General features: G+C 49.3%; 1 protein-coding gene across 1 annotated transcript in view; it reads left to right on the top strand.

The window, feature by feature from the left end:
• Positions 1–6,099: 6,099 nt before the first annotated feature.
• Positions 6,100–10,155, top strand: part of GCFC2 (GC-rich sequence DNA-binding factor 2) — a 38,061-nt gene continuing 34,005 nt past the window's right edge. Inside the window, exons 1-3 of the mRNA XM_045011733.1 lie at positions 6,100–6,480; positions 8,899–9,009; positions 9,901–10,053. Coding sequence (XP_044867668.1) covers positions 6,156–6,480; positions 8,899–9,009; positions 9,901–10,053 — 589 coding nt within the window. The 5' untranslated portion in view covers positions 6,100–6,155. The remainder of the gene's footprint in view (positions 6,481–8,898; positions 9,010–9,900; positions 10,054–10,155) is intronic.

Raw genomic sequence — 10,155 nt, 5'->3', positions numbered from 1 at the left:
TCTCACTGCAGACACAGTGCTCAGAATTAAGCAATGTTCTCAGGGCTATTGTACTCTATACTAGTTTTCAGTTGCCAGCTACATGCTTCAGCCATGCCACTTTCTCACTAGGCTATATCCTGAATAGTGTGACTGGGAATGAGGCGGGGGCAGGGAGTGTAGCAGATGCCAATTCGAGGTGAATATTGTCTTGTCCATACTGTCCTGGGTTTATGGTGCTTTATGCCATGGACTGAAGCAAAGTGGCTGGTGAATAACTAAGAATCTGGTTAATAATTGTTATCTAAATTCAGCTTTCTTCTTTCTCTCTCTGTGAATGATCACTAATTCAAAATAGTAGTGTGCAAGTTGACTGGATAATGGTAATAGCATAATCTCTTGTTATAACATTGTAAACCATACTACCTGGTTTTTATATTGAACACCTACTATACATAATACAATAAATATGACAGAAACAAAACCTAGGAAAAATTTATTCTTTCTGCGTCTTATTTAAAGTTTTACAGTAATCTCTTGCTTCAGAATGCCTCATGGGTCACCCATACTGTTTGCAATAGGATTCAACATGTGGCTTGGCAGCTGACTCTTTACTGATTCCTGAACAGCTGGTAGCTCAATATTAATCTGAGATAGATACTATATGCAGAAGCACAACTCTGTATATATGGGGAGGGGGGGGATTATTGACCTTTGTGCATATGTAATAGTTTTTGGTGTTTGTAAGACAAGGTATAATAATGAACTTTGGAAAAGTTCCTGTTTGGTGTGAGAGATGTTACTTGTACCTAAAAGCACTCCCCTTCCCCACTCCCAGCCCTATGCATGCTGGTTTGGGATATCACTACTGTAGTGTCAGCTTTTAAGAGAGCTTCACATGCAGAGCCGTAACTAGGGATTTTTGCACACAAGGCAAGGAACAGAGGCCGCATGTCCGGCTCTTCCCTATTGGAGGGAAGGATCCACCAACGAATTTCTGCAAAAGAGCCATATGTGCCGCCCCTCTCCATTGATGACGACCAGCGGCAATTCGGCAACGGGTCCCCCAGTCCCTCTCAGAGGGAAGGGCTTGCTGCCGAATTGCCGCTGAAGGAGAGACTTTCTGAGCCCCTCACTTTCCGTGCCCGAGGCAAGTGCCTCACTCGCCTTGCCCTCGTTATGGCAATGTTCACATGCACCACTTCTAGTATTATGGTAAGTTAAAACAAGCTACAGTACATTGGGACATTAATGCTCTATTACAGTGTTTGCATTAGCACATTAAAAGCTATAACACTGAACAGACGAGTTAGGGCCGGCTTTAGGAAGTTTGGGGCCCACCCAATTCAAACATTTTTGGCGGGGCCCCAGCAGGGATGACTTTAAAAAAAAGAAAAAAAAAGGTTAAAAAAAAAGCCTTTCCTTTCTTAGCAACCGGTTCCCTATAAAAATTTCTGATTTAAGGGATGTGCCAGAGTATGTATTTTTGGTACCAATAGGGTTACCATATGTCCATATTTAAAAATTCCTCCCGGATGGCAATTTAAGAACCAAAAAGTCTGACATGTCCGGGAAAATACGGCTGTATGTTAACCCTACCTACAGTTCTTTTTTACAAAGATGGGCCTGAACTAGAAATGAACTCCGTTTCACATGTGTGGGTCCCCGCCACTCCCTGGGAGTGTGCTAGGGTGACCACATGTCCCAATTTTATAGAGACAGTCCCAATTTTGGGGTCTTTTTCTTATATAGGATCCTATTAACCTCCACCCCATCCCGATTTTTCACACTTGCTGTCTGGTCACCCTAGGGTGTGCACATGTGTGGGTACCAGCTGCTCTCTTCTCCCATCATTGAAGCAGGTATGCAGGGTTACTGTCCAGGGAATTGCAGGGCACCAATGGACATGGGGCTGGCTGCAGGCAGGGCAAGGGGTGCAGCAATGGCTGGAGACAGGGGTGTGTGGGGTGGGGTGCGGTGGGCTGGCTGGCTTCAAGCAAGGCCATAGCGGGGTGTGGCATAGATTGGCAGTGCTGAAGACAGAGAAGTGCAGGAATGGCTGGCTTCAGGCAGGGGGGATGCAGCAGGGGTTGGCTGGAGACAGGGCAGGGAGTGGTTGGCTGGAGACAGGGCACGGGGTGCAGGTACAGGGGGTACAGACCACCCGGTATGGTAAGTGCTCCCTCCTCCTCCTCCCTCCCCCACCAGGGTAGCAGCAGCCGCCTGGGGCTCCCCTGCTTCCACAGCCCTGGCCATGTACATAGCTGCCGGAGCCCTGGGGGAGCGGCTGGGCTCCAGTGGCTATTTAAAGGGCTGGGGTGATAGAAGCAATGGGAGCCACAGACTTTTTAAGTAGCCCACAGATCCCCACAGCCCTACCCCAGGACTCTAGCAGTGTGGCTGTGGTGGCAATTTAAAGGGCCCCCACTGCCCCACTCCCCAGCACTGCTCCAGCCCCCAGGCCCTTTAAATTGTCCCCTGGAGAAGCCGGGCCACCCTGGTACAGTGCACCGACTCTTGCCAATACACCGAACCGGGGCTTGGGCGCGGGACCCTCTTAGGGGCAGGGTCCGATTCAGGGGAATTGGTTAAATTGGCCTAAAGCCGGCCCTGCCAGTATATCCAGGACATTACTAGCACACTTTTCCCCCACCAATACCTAGTAGTTGCACTGTCATCTCCCATAGCTACTTACGTTGCAGCTTTATTGTTAAAACTAAATTGGGAAGAAAGACGATGATTCAGAACTTGTTTAATGGTTACTTTATTGGTAAAGGGTGTAGTAGAGTGTAGACTTGGAGAGAGGAAGGTTTCTATGATGTAGGCAAGATCAAGTATTTTATCCAAAACCAGAATACGAATGGTGCTGGTCTTCTTGGTGTCTGACCTTGAGCTATTATCAAAAATTTGAGGGTGACTCTTCTCCTTCCTCATATTTTGGTTGAGGATTCCATTGATAAAGGGATTGGCCTCAAATACCTGGTTGTAGGACTCTTCCACGGTGTAGTTTTCATCTTGGGTTGCCCGGTCCTAATTATATTAAAGCATGTACTTTAGTCTTTGTAATTATCTGTTATAACTCTGTAGCTTTGTATGAAGGCAGGAGTAAAATAAAAGTAGCTGCAATAGTTTCATACTTAACACTGAAAATGTACATAATTTAAATCAGACTCCTAATCTTAATTTTTGCTTAATAAATAAATCCATAAGAAAACTATGTTGGGAAACTGCTATAGGTAAGTGCACTTCTCCTATATAGGTCATAAAGATCCTATCTGTCTGAAACTGGCTGCTCTTTCTTTCTTTGATCTGCAGAGTGACTGATGCTTTTCAGACATCAGTTGTGGGTACAGAAGGGTTTCATTGCATCTTCTCTCTTGGCACCAGCTACTGTTCTCCCTTCTTGTTGTATTGATAGTGGGTGGGTGTGTCTCACCTTTCTTTAAAATCATATATGCTAGGGACAGTCTTGTCCTCTTCTCCTCTCCTGATGTCAGTGTAGATGCAGGCAGTGCAAAATGTACTACAGTCATATAGTATCTCAAATGCAAAGCTGCATTTCAGTGATCTGAGGTTTGAAGAACAATGTGGAACTAGCTGTTTTATGGGATGTCTCGATTTCATTCCTGAAGTAACATAACTGGTGATAGGAAAGCAGGGAGAGAGAGAGGTGTGTGCTCTGCAAGGCTGCTGGCCACGGGGCCAATGGATGTGGGTGGGCTGGGTAGGATCTCGGGAGTCACGTCTCAGGGATCTGCCCCACTCCCCAGCACTGCTCCAGCTCTGAGCTGTCTCCACTGCCTGGGACCTGTGTGGCCCCACTTGCCTCCCTGGGGGAAGAGCCACCTGGGACTGGTGCAGAGGCTGGGCCAGTCTCAGCCACTCACAGGGAACAGTCGGGGAGTGGGGAGGCTCAGCTGGGTCCTGAGAGAGCCTGGCCCGGGTAGGCTCTGCTCCTGCTCTAGCCTGGCTGCTTCCACCACTCCCAAGAGGCCAGAGTTATTCTGCCCCAGTACCAGCTCTGGTTGCGCTGCCATCTCAGCCTGGCAGACATAGTCACCTCCCATCAGGGCCGGCTACTGTGGCTGGGGGTTAGGGTGTGGGAGAGTAGGTCTCTAGTGGGTCTGGGTAGGTGCTGGGCACTAGGGGGTGGGGAGATCTCTGTGTTGGGGGGCTGTCAGTGGGGGAGATCTGTGTGTGTGTGGACACTGGGAAGTGTGGGGGGTCTGTGCGGGGCACTCTGCAGTTGTGGTGGAGGGGGCACTGGACAGTGAGGGGATCTGTAGGGGGGCTCTGGGTGGGAAGGTGCGGGGTACTGTGCAGTTGTGGGAGGGCTGTGGGGGGTCTTCAGCTGGGGGGCACTGGTCAGTGAGAGGATCTGTGGGGGGGTTCTGAGTGGGTGGGGGAGTGATCTGGGAGGGCACTGGGCAGGGGGTTTGTGGGGGTCTCTGGATGGTGCGGCACTGGGCGTAGGTAGTCAGAGGGGTGCTGGGCAGGGGGTTTGTGGGGGTCTCGGTGGTGTGGCACTGGGCATAGGGAGTCAGAGGGGTGCTGGGCAGGGGGTTTGTGGGGGTCTCTGGGTGGTGTGGCATTGGGCGTAGGGAGCCAGAGGGGTGCTGGGCAGGGGGTAGCATGGTGCAGCATGGGCCCACCCCCAAGGGGAAGAAGCACAATGGCAGTGCTGGGACGGGCTGGACAGCGTGGGTCTGGCAGCTCCCGGTTTGTAAACAGTGCCCTTGTACTGGGCTGGGTGGAGTGGGGCTGTCCCTGCCGTGCCATGACTCATCTCCCGTTGCCCCCGGCCAGCCCCTCGCTCTGAGGATTCTGCCCCCCTGCCCCATGTCCCCATTTCCCCCATGGGGACCCACAAATATGTTTAGCACTGGGCCCACAAAAGGTTAATCCGGCCCTGTTTGGGGTGCAGGCTCTGGGATGGAGTTGGGAGTGCAGGAGGGTTGCAGGCTATGGGGAGTTTGAGTGACGAGTGCAGGCTCTGACCTGGGGCAGGGGATTCGGGTACAGGACGGGGTACAGACATGTGGGCTCTGGGAGGGAGTTACCAAATCAGCACGTTGTATAAGAGAAAGGAGCTGCAGTGATTTCATATAGACATAGAAAACGATAGAAGACACTTTTACATAGTCAAAATGCGAGAGGCAGAGTTGGAGGGAGGGAGGGGGCGTCTGTACAATATTTCACCGCATTCCGTCTCCTGGCTGGAGCAGTAACAGCCCCGCAGCACTTGTATAGGATAGAGAGGAGCTGCGGTGTCTGAGCTTTGACAGTCTGGGAATTGGGCTGTCTGTGCCTTTAAGACCCAGCCCCAGGAACCCGCCCCCTGCGCCTGGGCTGACACGCAGCAGAACTGAAAACAGCTTCTGCCCCCCCCCCACAGCCCCGACACCCCCAGATCTGCCAGCACAGCAGGTGGCTCATCCCGAGAGACCACTGTTCCCCCCACCCTCTCCCTAAACGGGGGTTTTGACCCCGCACAGGGTCTGGCAGCGTCTCCCCCCCCCCCCCGGGCTTAACCCCGGCTACCACCCCCCCACCCCCGATTTTTCCCCTTCAGCCCCTCTCCTGCCGCTACCTATAGCAGCTTGACCCCCCCCCCCCGGCCAGTAAACTTCTGCCCCCCGCTCAGACCCTGGCAAACCCCCCCCCCCCGCTGCGATTTGCCCCCTGGAGCCTTTTAAACCCCCCCAAAGAGCAGGCAGCAAAGCGTAAGTAGAAGTGAGAGCAGAGGCGACAGCAAAGGTTACTGGGCATGCTCAGTTCCGGTGCGCATGCTCAGTGCGGCCAAAGTAGGGAATCGGAAGAGCGGTAGCTGTTTCTGTCGTTACAGGGGACCGTGCACCGCTTTTTGGCGCCCTAAGTGCCCCCCCCCCCTCCATCCAGCCTTTCAAGGGTTAAATGAGGAGCCGCCCCCTCTGGCTGACTGGACAGCGGCCTACTCGGCTCCTGCCACCCGATTCTCAGGGGGCGGGGTCGCTTCCAGTGGCCAGGAGCATCTTCCCTCCCCCCCCCACGTTTCACGTCGTCGTCGTCGCTCAGTAACGACGAGTGATGCTGCGCATGCGTATTTGGGAGTGGTGTGGAGGGAGCTACGTTTCCGGAGCAGGCTCGCGCCGTGGGAGGGTGGCTCTTGTCGCGCGTTGTGACCGTTACCGGACAGAATGTTTAGGAGGCCCCCGCGGAACTTCCGGGGCCGGCAGAGAGCCCCGTCTAGCTGTAGCAGCAGCAGCGAAGGGGAGCCGGAGCCGGAGCCTGGAGGGGAGCGGGGCACTGGCTCTGAGGCGGACCAGGGCGATGAGGAGCAGGAGCAGGGCCCTGCCAGGCCCGCCGCCGAGGGGCAGCCGCCCGCGGGGGCCAGCGGGGGTCAGGAGGACGAGGAGGATGGCGGAGTGCCCCGAGGCAGGCCACGGGGGGCAGACCCCAGCGCGGGGCAGGCGCGGGGAGAGATGGCCCTGCTGAGCTTCGGCGCCGACGAGGAGCGAGATGGTAAAGCCTGACGCCGGCTCCCTTCCGCCGCGCAGCGTGTGTGGGGGAACGGGCCCCAGGCTGGCCTCTGCCTGGTCTGGACGGGGGTCAACTAGCTTTCGACTTGCGCCGACCTTGCCTTACTCCCCCTTAACTTTCCAGGGTGGACAAGCCCAAGCGTTCCGGGCTTGGATGAGAACCCAGGAGGCCTGGTGCCCAGTCCTGTGCTGTAATCACTCAAACGCCTTCAGGTGCTGGCACCGGCAGTCACCCCTCCAGCTGCTGTCACTTGAGTAGTTCTCTTGGGATCTCTGCTGGGACTTGCGCCTGTAAGGGTATGTCTACACAGGGGCTGGGAGGGCGCTTCCCAGCGCAGGTAGAGGGACAGGCGCTAGCTCTGCTCGAATTAAAAGATGGCAATGGGGTGGTAGTGGTACAGCTGGCTGCTCAGGCTAGGTACCTGAGTACCTATTCAGGGGTTGAGTGAATTGCACGGGGGGGAGCTAGCCCAAGATGTTGCCTGTGCCCCTGCAGCTGCACTGCTATTTTTAGCATGCTTTCTGCAGCAGAGCGCCTTTGTGTCTACCCACACTGGGAAGCATCCTCCCAGCTGCTGTGTAGACATAACCTAACACTGCATTCACTTTTGGGTTCCTGAATAGCAGTAGGGTGGTAGCAAGATACAGGGAATTGAACGGAGAGCAGGTTAGGAGCTAGAGAGAGTGAATTAGTGGGGGTAGAGTGGGGAGAGTATAGAACAAGAGAAACATTGATTGTGAGGTCTACTGGTTGAGTGACATGGACAAGGAGCTAGCACCTCTCAACCTGGTTTGGACACCGACACACTCAGTTGCCTGGAACAAGTCACTTAACTTTTTGTCTCTGTTTCTGCATGTGTGAAGTAGGAAATACATTTATAACAGGATTGTTATGGGGCTTAATTAGTGAATATTTCTGAAACTCTTTGAAGATTAACAGTGCTATACATGTTTGTTTAAAAGTATTTGAAAAGTGGAGAATATTTAGGAAGTTAGAAAGGTGTATAATTAGACACAGCAAGAAGATAATATGCATTAAGTGATGCAAAGACTAATAAAGTTAATGATGTGATAAAGGAGGAGTAAGCATGCATAGCCAAGACCTGGCTATTTGATGCTGCAAGACATTGCAGGATGTTAAAGTTGTCCGGGATATATCATATATCTAAATATATGATTCAGGTGAAAGGGGTGGGTCTGTACTTTTTTGCATGTAAACTCAAATACAACTGATCTCCCATACTAAATCTGGGCTGATCAGCAGTGATGCTGGAACTGCTGATGGTCCTTGGTGACTTCATTATGCACACATGATTTTTCTGGCTTGGTTTGGAACTTCATGGCTACCTGATACTCATAGGACTGTCTCATATGAGTGGACCCTACAACTATAAGGCTGCATACATTCTGGATCTGATGTTTGGGTCATGGTTGTTTTATTATTTTTTGCTTACGTTGTGATAATGCCTAAAGACAATGTACAAACATATAATAAATGACAGTCTCTGCCCCAAAGAACTTAGAGCTGGAAAGACAAGGGTCAGGAGTGGAGTATAAAGAAATGGATATTGCCCCCCTGTTATGGACTAAGGCCCAGACACCAAACTCACATTGATTCCAGTGGGAGTTAGGTGCCTAAATATCACTGAAGACCTGAGGTGACTGTTGTTTCTTTTGTTTAAGATTATCTTGCCCTGATAAAGTAAGAGGACTTGTTTGAATGGTCAGCCTTATATAAATCCATGGTATGCCCACATCTTGAATACTGCGTGCAGATGTGATCGCCCCATCTCAAAAAAGATATAATGGAATTGGAAAAGGTTTAGAAAAGGGCAACAAAAATGATTAGGGGTATGGAACGGCTTCTGTGTGAGGGGAGATCAATAACACTGGGACTTTTCAGGTTGGAAAAGAGATGACTAAGAGGGGACATGATTGAGGTCTATAAAATCATGACTGGTGTGGAGAAAGTAAAAAAGGAAGTGTCATTTACTCCTCATAACACAAGAACTAGGGGATCACCAAATGAAATTAATAGGCAGCAGGTTTAAAATAAAAGGAAGTATTTCTTCACACAACACACTGTCAACCTGTGGAACTCTTTGCCAGAGGATGTTGTGAAGGCCAACACTATAACAGGGTTAAAAAAAGACTACATAAATTCACGGAGGATAGGTCCATCAGTGGCTGTCTATATCCATTTGTTGTCTTTGGTCTTATACGTAGATCGTAAACTCTTTGGGGCAGTGACGCTTTTTTGTTCTGTGTCTGTACAGCACAGTGTGGTCCTGGTCCATGACTAGGCCTGCTAGGCACTATGGTAAGACAAATAATAAAATGTTTCAAATGTGATGTTGCTTTGTAAATACGTTGTTTACACTGATTTTTTTTCCTCCTACAGAGCGTGAGGAACTCTTTAAAATAAAGAAACCATCTCTTAACACAATAACATTTAGAATTCAAAAGAAGGAAAACCCACACTCTGCAGTCAGAGAAGCTGAAAGAAGCAAAGGTAAGTACGTAGCTACTTATTGGGTGTATTTTAGACTAGTTTGTAAAGCATTTTGAGATTCATGAAGGATGAGTGTTTTGGCAAGTATTGTTATCATATGTATTGTTTTATATGAATAAATGACAAGAATGAATTTATGGTTGAAAACTGTTGAATTTAAATGTATATCCCAAAACACATAATGAGCATAGGGTATGATCCTGTATCTATTTAAGTCATCTGCCAAACTCCCATTGACTTTGTAGGAGTAGGATCGGGCACTTAGGCTGACCTTGAGAGGAGCTGACTGCCTGGAACTCCCATTGTAAATGGAGATTAATGGAATTTGTAACTGCCTCAGTCTCAGGATTTGGTCCTAGGCAGTAGTTTCTCAATGACTTTACATTTTCATTTTTTAGAAGTGGGCCTCAGATTTCATTAATGAGAGACGGCACAACCTGTTATTAAAAACTAGTCCTAATCTAGTAATTTACTGTTACTTCAATAACTTGCTTTTATTGAATATATATTTCATGGAATTATAATGAAAATGTAACAAATGTGAAATACTGACAGACTCTATGCACTATGCTATAATGGCCTTTTTGATGAAGGTATAAATCATGTTAAGAATCCCCTAAAATCATCTGAATTTAGGATAAAGAGTTGAAGTGAAAAATACATGAATTTGTATGATGATGCCTTACTTTACTGTGATTTTAAGATTCATACTGTAAGTAAAAATACTGCCTTAAGTCTTTGAAGACAATGGAATTGCTCAATGTGTAAATTTAAGCACAGGGTCTGGGCTTGATTGTTATTCATAATCTGTTAAGAAACATCATGAATCTAAAGACATTTCCAGTAGCTGAGACAAAAATCCTGGATCTTGGTTTTTCTCCTTGTATACAGAAATCTTCCAATCGGAGTCTAGAATAATTAACACTGCTGATACATGTGAGACAGAAGAGGATGAGCACTACTCATCAGCCAGTGAAGATTACAGTAGTTCAGCCTCTGAAACTCAATCCAGCCCTCCACAGACAAGGAAGGATTTATCAGCAGGTTTGTAACTAGTTCTGAGCAGTGACTGCATTCTGCACGTAGTCTTGCATATTGCAGAATATTCAAAGTACCGTTTAAAACACTGGATGCTGTTACACTAAT

The sequence above is a fragment of the Mauremys mutica genome, chromosome 3 (genome assembly GCF_020497125.1).
Source record: "Mauremys mutica isolate MM-2020 ecotype Southern chromosome 3, ASM2049712v1, whole genome shotgun sequence".
NCBI classification, from domain to species: Eukaryota; Metazoa; Chordata; order Testudines; family Geoemydidae; genus Mauremys; species Mauremys mutica.
Note: the sequence above shows the minus strand (reverse complement) of the source record. Positions and strands in the feature narration are given on the sequence as shown.